Genomic DNA, 15,618 nt, shown 5'->3' on the forward strand with positions numbered 1-15,618 from the left:
ACTCCTTCTGTGCCAGTGAGATTAGAACTGATTGTATGAGGGCTAGCACCCGGTCCATAGCATCTAGGCGCCCTATAACGGTCTCCACATCAAGTTTACGTTTTACCTGTTTTAGTGGCATGTCTGATTAAAATAATGCCCTAACACACACAGCTGCCCCAACAACAACAAAAACGAACAATACTACAATAAAAAAGGGGATTAATAGCTATAAATACTTTCAACCAGGCAAAATGTAAAAAGGTTCACAAAAACACTCTCAGCTGCTGGGTTGTTACTAATGAACCAATACTGCCATCTGCTGGCCCAAAAGTATACGGAACAAATAGCACAATGCAAAATTGTTTAAGGCACAACAAAATTAATAAAATTGCTTCTTGTTCCTACTGCCCCGAGGAAGTCACCGCCCCTCAACCCAGCAGAAAAAAAAGAAAAAAACCTGCCCATCCCAGAACAGCCATGACCCCCACCACTCCTTATCCTGCCTGTGATGCCTCTCCTTGTCCAAAGCCCCAACAATGACGGCAAGGCAGCAAGGGCCGATCACAAAGGTCAAAGCAGCCCTTAAATCAATCGGCTGGGGTTTTCCTGACAGCCGCTGTCTCCCCAGGCCAGAGAGAGGTGAAGGCAAGGCCGAGGACAGCAGGGGTCAAGGCAGCACCAGGGCGAAGCAGGAACAATCCTCAGCTGGCAAAGAATTCCTCCAGTCCTCTGGAACTGTTATGTCAACGATCGTCGGGGGCAGCCGGGGTCAAGAGAATAAGATGACCTTCACGATACTTGCTGTCCCTTTTAAACCTTGTCTGACTGCCCCAGGAGCCCCCACCACACCCCCATCAACGAATCAGCTCACGCCCCTGTGAAGTCTGGGCTTGTCTGATGCTCCTTAAACTTTCTGCAGCAGTTATACCTGGGTATTTCAATCATAACTTTGGAGTACAGAGAAGTGTAAGAAAGCATTTACAAAAATTTTCAAGTACCCACTAAGTTACACCCAGTCGATTTTACCTCAGTTGTATGAGATTTCCCTGACCACTACTCTTTCTCATTCTTTTTACACTGCCTGTGAAATTAGCAGGTGGCTTAAGGTTTCTGAACAGTTAAATATTTTTCAAATATTTGCATAATAAAGTATTGAACATTTTGACTTGGGCCCCAATTTCCTAACTCTACAAGCTTTGTGAGCCTGTAAAAGGGACTTCCTTTGTTGCTTGGTGAAATAATTCCTCCAAAATAAAATTGAAGTCTTTTTATAATTACTTGGTGGTTACACTGCCTGAGTCATGTCAACTTTAGGTAAGAAGGTATGAAAGTTGTTAGATACTATTTAATAAGCATTTACTTCTTCTGAAGGGCCCAGTTATGTGGCAGTCACCTTGCCCTGTGTTGAAATGTTTAAATGTTTGCACAGCATATCTTTGCTTGTTTGCTAAATGACTTTTCATACTGCAGTAAGAGCCAAATGACCCCAAGAATATGTCTGCTTTGCATTTATTAACAGCTGTTTGATTGTTTTCCTAGGCAATGGGAGACAGCTTGTTGCTGTCATCGGTTTTCCAGTTCTCTCGAAAGATTAGGCAGGCCATAGATAAAACAGCTGGTAAAATCCGGTAAGAGATTAAATATGTAAATTTTACACCTTACACATTTTCTTGTTTTTTCTGTTTCTGTGTGAAAAATAGCTGTGGTCAGAAGACTGTTTCATACTTTGAGAAAGGAAACAAATGCCAAGTACCCATGATGTTGAATTGAGACATAGCTGTTTAATTTTTTGTGTTAAGGAAATTCAGATATGTTCTATGTATAAGGTAAATGTACCAGTTAAATGGTCTTTAAATGCAGTATTCACAGTGTATTATTTGTTTAATTTGTGTTGAACCCTAATGCCTCAAAGTGGTTTGTCCACTCTGACATGAAATAATTTTTAAAATACTACACTATTATGAAACTACACAATCAGCTATATTTTTGTTTAGTCATAACTGAAACGCATTTGTTTAGGGCAAAATGTCAGGACTATTTCTCAGCATTGGTAAATTCTATTTGAAGCTTGTGAAACGTGCTGCAGACTCTTCAGTGTTGGGATCAGTTTTTCTTTGAAAAAGGAGTTTCAATTCCGAGTTGACTTGAGGTGCATATCCTTGAAACCTAAAATGCACCAGGACACAACCTACACCTAAAATTGTTTTTTTTCCCCCAACATTGATCTTGGGTGTGCTTTGAATGCTCTTCGCCGTTGTGATCGAAAGCTGAAAGATTTTGATGCCAGACAATTCAGCAAAGAAGGACTGACAGTGTCAAAAGACAAAAAACACCTACTGCACTGACATGTGTCTAGTCGAACACCCAGGAGCAGATTGTAACAAAATGACTAATTTGTGCAGAAGATATGGATAATTATGTATTTAGTCCCTTTACGTTCTGCCCCTCTTTTTAATATCCTGTTTCTGTACTCATCCCAGCGATGGGTCTATAACCTCTGCTTTGTGAGGTACTATAGCAAAATTGCCTGTTCTGTGTGTACCATCTTATAGTTCAAGATAACTATGTAGCATTGAAGGGAAAGGCAGTGGGTACTCTATTCTGAGATCCAGTCCCCAAACTCTAATGCGTCCACTTCTGCAGCAGTATCGGAGGATGTTGATGATTTTGATTCTGAGAACAATAGTAACACCATCTGTTACACCTTGGGAACAAAAAGAGCGAAGTCCCATTTCTGTATTGCTGGAGGACTCTGACTCCAGAGAAGCTCACTCTTCAGGCCTCCTTAGAAACTCACATCCAGGCCTAATACCACACCTTGTGTCTCGACACCAAGGACCGGTCTCAACACCCTTGCCTCAAAACCTCACTCTGGGCATTGACCCTGAAAAGAGTCTCAGCTCCACAGAAAGGAACACCCTGGAGAGTACCTTTTCTTAAGCAAAGAAGGAGCTCTCAAAGAGGTACATTAGTCTGTGCTTCTCACTGTCCTAGAGACCAGTCCATGTTGAAATAAACTTTTAATGGCGGTGGACGTCTGAGCTCAAGGAGAAGCATCTCAGAGCTGAGAAGGTTCTCGAAGCTTAGATGGGTTTCGAACTCTTAGAGGCCAAGCAAGGCTTTGGGCCTATCCTACATCGTTATATAAGATAAAATAGAAACACATTAATCCTGACACAGGCTGTATTGTTGCACGACAACCGCAAGACACACTGGACTTTTTGCAAAAGTTTAGGCTCTCATTTGAAGAGTCTATTTCAGAATAGATCAGACATTTTCCAGTTGTGAACAAAAGGATGGGAGATACTGCAGCTGCCTAACTTCCATCTATGTCTCCACAGTGCATACACTCAGTTTCTGATGAGGGTCTTCATTTTCATATTCAATCACATAGAGCAGAATGATGCATGAAATGACTACACAGTAGACACTCAAGGTAAAATAGTCTTTCACATATATATCCAGTTAGAGCTGTTCCACCAAATGACACCTCTACATATAATGCATTATCTTATGAGCAGCAACACACTACAAGTTTCCCCTACACGTATAGGAGGCAGATGTTGACTTCCTCATCAAGACATGTTTTTAAAAAAAATGTAAACACTGCCCAGTTTATACCTATGTTAAATACTATGGGCCTGATTTAATTATTAAATATTTTAATAACCTATTTTGAATTGAAAAAATATTGTGAAAATAAATGTAATTGTTTGATAGAAATTTCACTTGGGGTTTATGAGCCCCCGCAAGTACTGAACTTACTCAAAAGTGTAAACTTTATCAAACCAAGTTACTTCTGTAAAACAGTCACTATTTAACAGTGCTCCACGGATAAAGAACCTGTGAAGGCTGTGGTTGTGATTCTAATGGTAGAGAAAATGTTAAAACGTAGGGCACACAACTCGTATATACAGGGCTGTGTGCTGTCTGACTCCCTGGTAATACACTTCCTCTGACGAACACAGCATATAGATGGATGCTGCAAGTAAAAAAGTTGCAGTAGGAGCTGCTACAGAATTACTTATAGGTAATTTTAGATCTCTCTTTGCTATTTGTGATAGGAGTCATAAAATATATGGTGTGATGTCATTTTATGGTAGAAACCATTAGAAAGCAAAACTGCAGCATCTTTAATACACCCATTTAAATGAGAACCAAATTGATGTTACACTAAGGAAAAACTATTTCCAGTGCCCATATTAGATGTGCAGCAGACACATTTTCAAAGTACGTACATATCAACCTGGGAGTAGATGTGCATGGCTAAGAATTTTAGGGTTCTGCTGAAACGTCTGACAGCACCTAATTGGTCCGTCAATCGACAGTCCGTAATCTTTGGTCTCAACTTGATGAACTATTAGAGCAGTTTACAAAAAGCCACTAACAGCGCTAAAGCAATGGGTGTCCTTCAATATAGCCAGCATAGGGCAGATTTCTGAAAAGTACAAACTTTCCCGACAGCAAAAGCTGGAAAGTTCTGGAGCAGACCAACATCCCAGCCTTTTCCAGAAATATAGCAGCACCTTAGTCAACAAGTGAATGCTAGATACGCTTTTTGTGGCAATGTATGAACTAGGGCAAGAGGTACAAAGGAAGAGGCACATGTGCCACCAGGCAGTGACCTTCTTTGCATTCTCCCCCCATTCATTTAACACCTGCAGTGGGAAGGTTGGGGGCTATACCTTCTAAATTAGAAAGACGTAACCTCTGATCAGTTAGAAGCATCCACCATAACCCACGGTTCTCTTGTAGGGTATTTCCATGTATAGTCATAAGCTCTGAATAGTTCTGCCTGCCTGCGGGGACTCCGGAGCACTTTTCTCAAATTGTCTCCTTAAGCGTTGTTCGCCCTTCTTCAGGAAGGCCTGCAAAGTCACTTAAGAATGTCATTATGCAGCCTAAAGGAGAGGCTACAGAGGCCAAAATTCTTCATCGGGTTTGCTTCAAAAAGGGCATACAAGGTAGATATGCATTCAAATGCATGAATACTTTGAAGATTTCACAGGGAAAATCTTTCACAAACCTTTTTGTAATGTTAAATAAGGATGAAGGAATGCAGGGTAGTGTAGCCATTATACAGAAAGAAAAGGAGACTGTGTCTTTAAGAACAGTTGATCCTCCCATATCCAATTATGCCTTGCAAGAGGCAGTTACCTCAGTTCTTTTTTGTGGACTTTAGCTGAGATAACATATTTGAATTATTATCTTGTCTATTCCGCCAGGGAGGAGGAAGGGTCGCTTATGACTATCATGGAAATAACCCTACAAGAGAACTGGAGTTACAGGTAAGAAACAGATCCTTCTCTCGTAGGGGATTTCCATTTATAGTCATTAGCACTGCAAAGAGTAGCAAGCCCATCCCTCTGAGAGTGGTGGAGTAGACAGAACAATAGTGGGATATTTATTTATGCAAATAGATTTCTAAGAGAAGCATGTCCTACTTGAGCCTCTGCCCTAGCACCAGAATCAAGACAGAAGTGCTTAGTGAACGTGTGGACAGACCTCCATGTAGCAGCTTTGCAAATATCTGCTAAAGGAATGTTTCTCATCAAGGCAGTCATGGCTGCTTTGCCTCTGGTAGAGTTCCGCTTTAGGTCTGCCAGTGACAGACTTATTAGCTATTTGGTAACAGATCAGAATGCTTGAGACTATCCACCTGGAGAAAGACTGCTTAAAGGTGGCAAGGCCTGTTTGAACTGAACATATAGTTAATCCCTCCAGATTTGCCAACATGCCCCTACACAATCATTAAGGATCATCTCAAACGGTTATTAAAAGTGGTGCTGGTACTTCTTCAAAAAGAGGCTATTGAAATGGAGCCGTCTTGTTAACAGGAACATGGAGTGGACTCTCCGTTCTTCCCAATCCCCAGATTGGATAATGAGCAGTCCTGGATTTGAGATCACATAGTCACTACATAAACTCAGAACATTTCAAGGTGATTGCTCTGCCCTGACGTCATCCCACTGATAAGCATAGAACCTGTAGGGACTATGTACCAACACTTTCTCTAAAAGACATACTTCCACATCCCTAACATTAGGTGCACTGTCTGTAAGTAAGGCTTGTAGTAAGTGGAACGCATATTGCAAATTCCACTTTATTTTATGTTATTTGTAAAGCACACTTTCTGATGGATACAAGTACCTGTGGATTCCTCACCTAATGAATTCTCCCCAATGCGCAGCATTCTACGGAAATTTTCTTTCCAGCTCTGCACGTCGGCGAGGACGTCACAATTGCCTGACTCCATGCGAATCCGCCTGACGTCATCGTGGCAATAAGAGGTCCTCGTCGGCGTGCTGACGTCAGTTCCCTTTTTTCCGTGCCTTCGATAACGGTTATTTCTACCAGCTCTTGAGTCGATTGCTGTTGAAGGGATACTTTGTGTTTATCTGATAATGTCTGTTCCGAAGAAGTCCGAATTCAAGCCTTGCAGAGAATGCGGAGGTCGTATGTCAGTCACTGACCCGCATAATGACTGCCTCTGGTGTCTGGGTTCAGACCACGACATACAGGAGTGTGGGTCGTGTCAGAAGATGAATCAAAAAGCTCTCAAGTAGCGGGAGGCTAAGTTATTTTTAGCAAAGGCTAAAAAGGAGAAGGAAAGGAATTGGCATAGATCTTCGTCGGGGAAGTTGGCGAAGAATCATAAGTTGGCGTCATCATAATTCCCGGCGTCGTTCCAGAAGAAGCAGTTCGGGGTCAAGGTCTCCTTCTACTCGACGCCATGAGTCGTGGGAGGTCAGCCCGACGGTGACTCCCCAACCTCTGATTCCACAGACTTCACTGGTGCCGTCGGTCTTTGAAGGTATGGAACCTCGGAGTCCACGCTTCTCTCCGGGGCAGCCGGATGTCCAAGATCAGGTGCTGGCTCCACAAGGGTATCCAGCTTTCCCTACTCCGGGATCGGATCCGGCGGCATTCCTTGATGCCATGTTTGCCATATTTCAGAATATGACACCGGGAGGTGGTGCGCCAGCTGGCCCCACTGGCCCCTTGGCATTTTCTCTGGGCGCTCCGGCTCCTTACAGACTGACGCCATTTATGCCATTCTCTCCGGCAGGGGGCACTAGTCCGGTGCCAGCTGACCAGGTGCCGTCGACGTCGGTGGAAGGACCTTCAATGCCGATGTATGTCCCGATGGCGGCAGGAGTGTCGATGGAGTCATCTCGGAGCTAGACGGCGTCGGTTGGGAAAGATCTGTAATCCACGGTGCCGATGGATCCAATCCCGGCGTCTGATGGTTACGGAGATCGGATTATGTCACCAACTCCACACTGATCTTCGACGTCGGTCAACTCTTTATCGACTCCGAGGCTGGAGGCCAGATTGCATTCCCGAAGGAAGGCCCTAAAGCCATTGGAGGAAAGAGAGTACCGGAAACAGCTCCTGGAGGAAGGGGAAATTGTGGAACCCCTGGGTGACTTTCAGGGGTTAGACTCTGCCAGTGGACTTGACACTTCCCCGGAATGGGACTTAGCCTCACCAGGGGAGTTTACCGAGGAGGCAGCCTCGTTTCATTCAGTTGTAAGGAAGGGTGCAGATTTCTTGGATCTCCCACTTCCTTCAGCTGAGATCAAGACCAATATTTTGACAGAGGTGTTACATCCAGCCTCAGCTGTTGCAGAGCCATTGCTGCCTTTTAATGAGGCTCTCACTGACCCAATTTTGGATGTGTGGAGAAAGCCTGTTTCTTTGCCGGCATTTAATAGATCTGTTGCCCGGAGGTATAGTGCACTCCAGGGGACCCAGGGTTTCTTGCTAAACATCCATCTCCGGAGAGTCTTGTAGTGCAGGCGTCATGTTCATTGAGGTCTGCTCGTGGCTCTTTCCCTGGTGTGCCTTCTGACAGAGAGTCCAAAAGAAAGGAGCAGTCGGCAAAGAAGGTGTTTTCATCATGCAGCATGGCTCTCAAGTCGACGAACACAACCTGCATCCTGGGTAGATACATTTATGCTCTTATGGACGCGGCTAAGGCTGTGCTGCCTGAAATGCCCCAGGACTTGCAGGGACTTCTCTCGGATGCCCAGGCTGCAGCAACGCAGGTCATACAATCAGGAATGGACACTGTGGACTCGGTTGCAAGAACCATGGGTATCTCTATTGCCACCAGACGACATGCTTGGTTACGATCGTCTGGGTTCTCTACGGATGTTCAAGCTACTTTGTTAGATCTGCCCTTTGATGGTGAAAAGCTTTTTGACGCTAAAGCTGATTCTGCGCTGGAGCGCTTCAAGGACTGTAGGGCAACGGCGAAGTCATTGGGCCTGCAAACTGGTTCGACCCTTAGGTCGTTTAGACGATTTAGAGGATTTGGACGATGGGCGTCCTTTTGTGGAAGATCTCAGCAAGCAGGCCAGCAGCCCTCAAGTCTGCCTTACAGATCTTTTAGAGGGCAGGGTAGAGTCTGCACTAGAGGGGTCACCCAACAGCAGCAGCACCCAGTATTGTGAGGAAAGGCTATGCCCTTCCCTTTCGGGAGACTCCTCCTCCCTTCCCTCCCCGTCTTTCTTGTTGTTCAGAGGACCATCTTCTGTTGTTGGAACAGGAGGTTCTATCCCTATTATCAAAAGGTGCAGTGGAGTTGGTTCTGGAGCAGGAAAGGGGTCAGGGAAGTTATTCAAGATATTTCCTGATCCCCAAGAAGGATGGTCGGTTGAGACCTATCCTGGACCTGAGGATTTTGAATTGGTTCCTCAAAAAGGAGAAATTCACAATGCTGACTCTAGCACAGGTGCTTTTGGCGCTGAGCAAGGAGGATTGGATGGTGGCTGTCGACTTGCAGGATGCTCATTTCCATATTCCCATTCTCAAGTCGCACAGGAAGTATCTCCGGTTTGTGGTGGGGTCGCAACACTACCAATTGGCTGTCCTGCCTTTTGGTCTTACTTCAGCACCTGGAGTCTTCACGAAGGTGATGGCGGTGGTTGCAGCAAGTCTCAGAAGGAAGGGAATTGCGGTATTCCCTTACCTGGGAGATTGGTTGATCAAAGCTAAGTCTTCAGAGCTCGTGCTTCATCACCTGCAGATGACAACTCAGTTGTTGTTCGATCTGGGCTTTTCGATAAATGTACCCAAGTCTCACCTAGAGCCCTCTCAGCGCCTCCTGTTCATATGGGCAGTACTGGACACGACATTGGATCGGGCCTTTCCTCCGCCACAGTGGATACAGGCGTTGATTCCAATGTTTCAAAGTGGAGCGGTTGTTCCAGTCCTCATGGTCCTTCGTCTGCTCGGTCTGTTCGCTTCATGCATTCTGTTGGTCACTCATGCACGCTGGCACATGAGGGCTCTTCAGTGGTGTCTCCGCAGGCAGTGTTTTTAGCACAAAGGGGATCGAGGAGTCGATAAAGATCTCCAGAGACACTGCAGCGGATCTAAAATGGTGGGCTGTGGACAGCAACCTTTCCCACAGAAGGCCGTTTTCACTTTCACCACCAGTGGCCACAGTTATAAAGGATTCTTCCACTCTAGGGTGCGGAGCTCATCTGGGAGACCTGGAGATCAAAGGTCATTGGTCTCCAGTGGAGCAGATGTTTCATATCAATCTGCTGGAATTGCAGGCGATACGTTTGGCTCTCAAGGCCTTCCTCCCTTCCCTTTTCGGTCAGTCGGTCCAAGTCCTAATTGACAACACTACAGCGATGTGGTATGTCAACTAGCAGGGAAGAGTAGGGTCATACCTTCTCTGCAGAGAGGCTCTGCGGATCTGGTCCTGGGCTCAGGAGCATCCGATGTGCGTAGTAGCAAATCATCTGGCTGGAGTTCTAAACGTATGTGCGGACAGTCTGTCGGCACTTCTCAGCCGATCACGAGTGGCGTCTCCATCCGGACCTGATCTTTTACATCTTCCGGATGTGGGGGTTTCCTCAGGTAGATCTGTTTGCCACTCGGGAGAATGCGCACTGCCCGTCGTTCCACAGCCTCCAGTATCCGGTGCAAGGAGCGTTGGGAGACGCATTTCAGATGTCCTGGAACGGTCCGTTGCTTTACGCGTTTCCCCCCATACCCTTGATTCCTCAGGTTCTGAGGAAGATTCGCCAAGACCGGGCCCAAGTCATTTTAATAGCTCCGGATTGGCCGAGAAGGGTGTGGTACACAGACCTTCTCCAACTTTTACTGTGCCCACCGCTCCGTCTCCCTCACAGGGCAGACCTCCTCTTGCAGTCGCAGGGGCAGGTTCTACACCCTCACCTCCAGAGCCTGCACCTTCATGCCTGGATATTGAACGGGGCAACCTGAGTTCCTTTTCTCTCCTGCCGGAAGTGGTGGACGTTATTTTATCGGCCAGGCGATACTCCACCAAATCTGTCTATGCTGGCAGATGGGCAAAATTTGTTGCTTGGCGTGGAGAGAAGCAAATTAGCCCTTTAAAAGCTCATTTGTCGGACATATTGTTGTTTGCATTATCTTTGGCACAGCAGGGTTGTGCAGTCGCTACTCTCAAAGGCTATCTATTGGCTCTTTCAGCCTTTTTATGCGTACCTCCTTATTCAAATCCCCTTTAGTATTAAGGTTTTTGAAGGGGCTTACTAATAGGTTTCCTCCCACTCCGTTTCTTATGCCCCAGTGGGACTTAAATTTCGTTTTAAATTTTTTAATGGGTTCACCTTTTGAACCTTTACATTCTTGTCCATTAAGACTATTAGTCTTGAAGACTGTTTTTCTAACGGCCTTCACGTCTGCTAGGTGTGTAAGTGAGCTCAAGCTCTCTGTGTTCATCCCCCTTTTACGTCCTTTCATGCGTACAAGGTAGTGCTGAGGACCAGGGCGGCTTTCCTCCCTAAAGTAGTCACTCCTTTTCATTTGGGGCAGTCCATCACACTCTCGTCCTTTTATCCTCCTCCACATTCATCTAAATAGGAGGAGAGACTACATCGGCTGGACCCAAGGAGGGCCTTGAGTTTTTACATAGAACAAGAGAGTTCCGCTTGGACGACCAACTCTTTGTCAGATACGTGGGGAAGAGGAAGGGCAAGGCCGTCCACAAGAGAGCACTATCCAGGTGGGTAATTCTTTGCATTAAGATATGCTATTCATTGGCAAAGAAGGTTCCTCCTGTTGGAATTAGAGCCCATTCTACCAGGGCTAAGTCGGCCACTTCGGCCTTGGCTAGAGGTGTTCCGGTGGCTGACATTTGTAAGGCTGCAACTTGGCTTCCCTCCATACTTTCGCAAAGCATTATTGCTTGTACTCTGAATTTAGGAGGGATGGCCATTTTGCACGGTCTGTGCTGTAGGATTTCTTGGTGTGATCAGTCAGACACCCACCTCCGAGGCGGTACTGCTTTGGGACTGTATTCATTTGGTGAGGAATCCACAGGAAGTTGTATCCATCAGAAGAACAAGTTACTTACCTTCGGTAACGCTTTTTCTGGTGGATACACTAGCTACCTGTGGATTCCTCACAGTCCCACCCGCCTCCCCGTTGTCTGTCTGTTCAGACCAAGATCTCCTTGGGTGTGTCTTATAAGTATATATATTGATATTATTTGAATAAAATTTGTATAAAGATTTTCATTGATGCAATTGTAGTGAATAAGTGATGTTGGTTATCACCTATTAGCCTCAAAGGCATGTAAAAAATGGTGGAAACTGATGTCAGCACGCCGGCGAGGACCTCTTATTGCCACGAGGATGTCAGATGGAGTCGCGTGGGAGTCGGGCAATTGTGACGTCCTCGCAGACGTGCAGAGCTGGAAAGAAAATTTCAGTTGAATGCTGTGCATTGGGGAGAATTCATTAATTGAGGAATCCACAGGTAGCTAGTGTATCCACCAGAAAAAGCGTTACCGAAGGTAAGTAACTTGTTCATCACCCACAAGAGGATACTGGCACTGTTCTACCGTTCAGTGACAACAGATCCAAGAGCATTTTCAAAATGCTTAGCTTGGTTCCAACTCACTTGAGTTGCAGCAAAATTCAGGGATTCACAGTCAGTGCCAAAGAAAACCCATCACTGCCTGGAGCAGGCCCAAGATTTTCTGGGAGCAGTACTCAGTTCAGTAATAGAAAAAGCTTACCCCAGGAATAAGAGAGGGATTGCATTTTAAACACTACTTCCCCTTTGATGTCATGCCATCTGACAGTGAGAATGATAATGAAATTCCTGTAAATTACGAACGTCATGTGTTGCACTAGTACCCAATACAAGGTTGCATATGAATAATTTATAAGAATGTCTAGCCAAAAAAATGTTCAAATGTTAGTGTGAAAAGGGAAGATCTACTGTTAGACCGTGGTATAGCTCACAACTTGAGACCACATGTAGTGGTGGAGCTCATGGCTGAGGAACTATCTCTTCAAGCCTTTCTAACACTAATTCAGCATAAAGTTTCCCTAATTTACACAGACAACAACGTTGCATTGTAGTACTACCTTCAGAAACTTGAGGAACATGCTCTCCTCAATTGTTAAAGTTCACTTAAATTTGGCATTGCACACAGTGCCATTCGATATAGCTGTATTTAAATTAAACTTGAATTTACCTTGCATGTAGCATAACTAAATAATGGTACCAATAATGTAATTTCTTATGCTCCTAAAATCGGAGGCAAACTTATAGTATCTGTTGGATATGCTGATGATTTAGTCTTACTGAACAAAACTTTGGTTTGCCCTCAAAGACTTATCTGTGTTCTAGGACTGAGTTATTTGAATAACTTCATGGGAGTAAACTTACACAAAACTAAAGTGGCTGTTATGGGGGAACAAAAACAAAAAACTGGTTTGTTGTACATAAAATTAAAAAAAGAAAAAACTAAATGAAGCCTGTACCTAAATATAATCCCCTGTGCGTTCTGTTTTAATTTGTGAGCTAGGTTTCAACATTATCTCTCTTCAAGATCAAAGGCAAACGACCTGGCTTTTGCTTTTAACACTGGCAAATACATTGAGTTCTCCCCTCGTTAGACCCTTGCTATGGGTAGTCAAAAACAAACTTTTACCATCACTAATTTGAGGGGCCGAGGCAATTTTTGGGAAATAAGCAAAATGGTTTAATCTCTGGTTCAGTGCGATACTTACAGAATGTTTTATGGTTTACAGGAAAGGCCCCAAAAACACAACATGGAGGCATCAAGATTTAGCTTTGCAAATTAACCCATTCTGGTGATACAGATAGCCGCAGAATTGGGGCCCAGGGTCAACTGTCACCCAAGAAATCCACTCGAACACACACATTTCTGAAATTCTGTTCTGTACACATTCAACCTCCTAGGCATTCCTAGTAAATATTTAAATGGGCGATATTTGTAAGGCTTCGACATTGTCTAGTATTTACATATTTACTAAACACTAAATGTTGGCCATTCTCACCAGGCAAGAAGCCTTAGTTGGACAAAGCTGTACTGAAATCTCTCTTCTACATATTTCCACCTTTGCTTGCAAGCCACAACCTTGGAATTTTGGTTACTTCTTTTTAGTCTATGCAGAGATCTAGAGATAATTATGCTGTAAATATAAAACATTGCCTGTTACACTTTGTAACTTGTAGTGCTGTAGACTCAAATGTGCTCTGCTCACCTTCTTGGGTGTGTGCATAATATAACACTTCTGGATATATTCTAAATTTACGTTGATGTTGCTATTTGTAAATCTTTATCCAGTACATAAATTCAGTTTCATTTTGATTCACCAAATATAAACTTACCCTTAGGGCTAAAAGGGCAATCTTAGATGTGGTATGTCTCCTTGTGCATTTTCGGCTTCATGGATGTACAGTGAGTCACATTGAAACTGAAACTCTTCCCTAAAAAAAAAAAAAAAAAACCTTGTAATGTTCAGAGTGCAACACTAGATGGCAGGACCATGCACAGAGTGTGATCTAGAGCACTACAAACTGCAAACCCAGTGTTACAGGTAAGTCACAATTTTGTATTACTACATTACCTACTTGGAGAAGACATGGACTTTGCTGCTGTTTCCATACCTACAAATTTTACCTTGTGTAGCAATCTGCGTCAACTGTTCCTAGAAACATGAAATTTCTGTGCTTACAAAGCAAATCTTCCACATTTAGTTTGTGGCATTGAACATCATGTCTTGAGAGGGCCCAGCTTTCGCACTTATGGCGAAACTAGAGTGAAGTACTGTTTCTTTATGCTTATATTTTTGAGAGATCAGTCGGTTCTCTGTAACTGCATTGCCAAGAACATAAAGGATAATAATTTGCCACTTGTCAAAAAACATAATGAAGTATTCAGTCTCTTGAACATAGTCTACCATAATGTTTGTTTGAAAGCCATTCCGGTCTTTCAGGGGTTAATTCACAAGCATGCTTTTTGAAGTCTGAAAAATCGAATGATTGTCGCTTCCTTTTCCCCTTTCCATTGGTTTCTGTTTTTTAGGAAACTAACATTTCCAGAGGTAATCATTGAAATATTTGCAAATCATAGGTTAACATTTATATTCCTCTTCAGCCATAGTTAATCATAACAGATTTCTACGTAGTACGAGTAACTTTTGCTAGGATGAACGTAATGAAATCAGTATACTTGGTTTATTATTTGGATAATGGCAACTTGTTTTGTTCTGAATAAATATGCGTATTCCTTATTTTATTCCATTCTTGTTTTGAAAATGTAATTTTGCATATGACTACATTCAAAGAATGCTCTATGTTCATTTCACACAGTCGATGAAGTATTAGATGCTGCCTAGAATTGATGTAAGAAAATCACAAAGCTGAAACTGTGTGCTGACTCAGTTTTTATTCGAGCTTTTGCTGCACAATATCTGAATACACAATTTATAATAAATGTAATCACTGGATGGACCTTAATCAAATTTAGCTGCAGCGTTTAAATTATAAATCTTTTGCTTGTGTAGTGAAGTAGTACATGAAGGGCTCCTTGCCAACATTCTGATGGGCTTTTCAACCTGGCCTTCATATACTGTAAAGCTTCAGTAGTTTGATTAACATTTAAAAGTGAGTCATTATTTGATGGATTATTCTTGCATGAATATCTATTGGAATTCTTTAAAAAATGTAAATGCGTTGTTTGCAGTGGCGTCTGCAGTGAAGAAGTACAAGCAACATGGATGTTAATAAAAAAAAAAAAAATCCACATGGGTTATCAGTCCATTTAACCAGATTTTCACAGCAGTGATGATTTTTATTTTTTGCTAGTGTGCATTTGGAATGATTGACAAAACATAGCAATTCCATACACCCTTGTCCCATCTGTTACTCTTCATAAACAGTACCTTCTTTTCACAGGATTAAGTATCTCATATCAATTTGAAAAAAATTAAGTTGAGCGTTTCCTAGCATCACACTCCTGTTCATATTCTTATACTCTAATGTATCAAGTGCATGCGTCAAAGCTCAGGCGAGGAATAAAGATGATGCTCTTGTCCTTCAGACTTCTATAGATATGCTTGCATGATTGAATAGTTCCCCAGTATCAATGAGTATATAAGAACGTTTGCCTATGTAGTATATTTAGTAGCACCTCTGCGATTAGAGCCTCTCTTTTCAAAATCTCACATGGCTTCAAATAGTGGGAGTGATATCCTCATACTTCTTGCCATCATCCTAAAATTCATTTTGTAAGAATTCAGAGACAAAAAAGCTCACATTGACCTGCATTAAAAGGCATGGTTGAATATGTGGAAGATAACAATGTTG

The 15,618-nt window shown here is 43.3% G+C and overlaps 1 protein-coding gene across 7 annotated transcripts in view; it reads left to right on the plus strand.

Annotated features, from left to right (window-relative positions):
- Positions 1-15,618, plus strand: part of CEP170 (centrosomal protein 170) — a 556,616-nt gene that overhangs the window by 444,809 nt on the left and 96,189 nt on the right. For all 7 annotated transcript variants that reach the window (XM_069234469.1, XM_069234471.1, XM_069234466.1 and 4 more), the window contains one exon: positions 1,522-1,610. In XM_069234469.1, the coding sequence (XP_069090570.1) occupies positions 1,522-1,610 (89 nt within the window). The remainder of the gene's footprint in view (positions 1-1,521; positions 1,611-15,618) is intronic.

The sequence above is a fragment of the Pleurodeles waltl genome, chromosome 5 (assembly GCF_031143425.1).
Source record: "Pleurodeles waltl isolate 20211129_DDA chromosome 5, aPleWal1.hap1.20221129, whole genome shotgun sequence".
Classification (NCBI taxonomy): Eukaryota; Metazoa; Chordata; class Amphibia; order Caudata; family Salamandridae; genus Pleurodeles; species Pleurodeles waltl.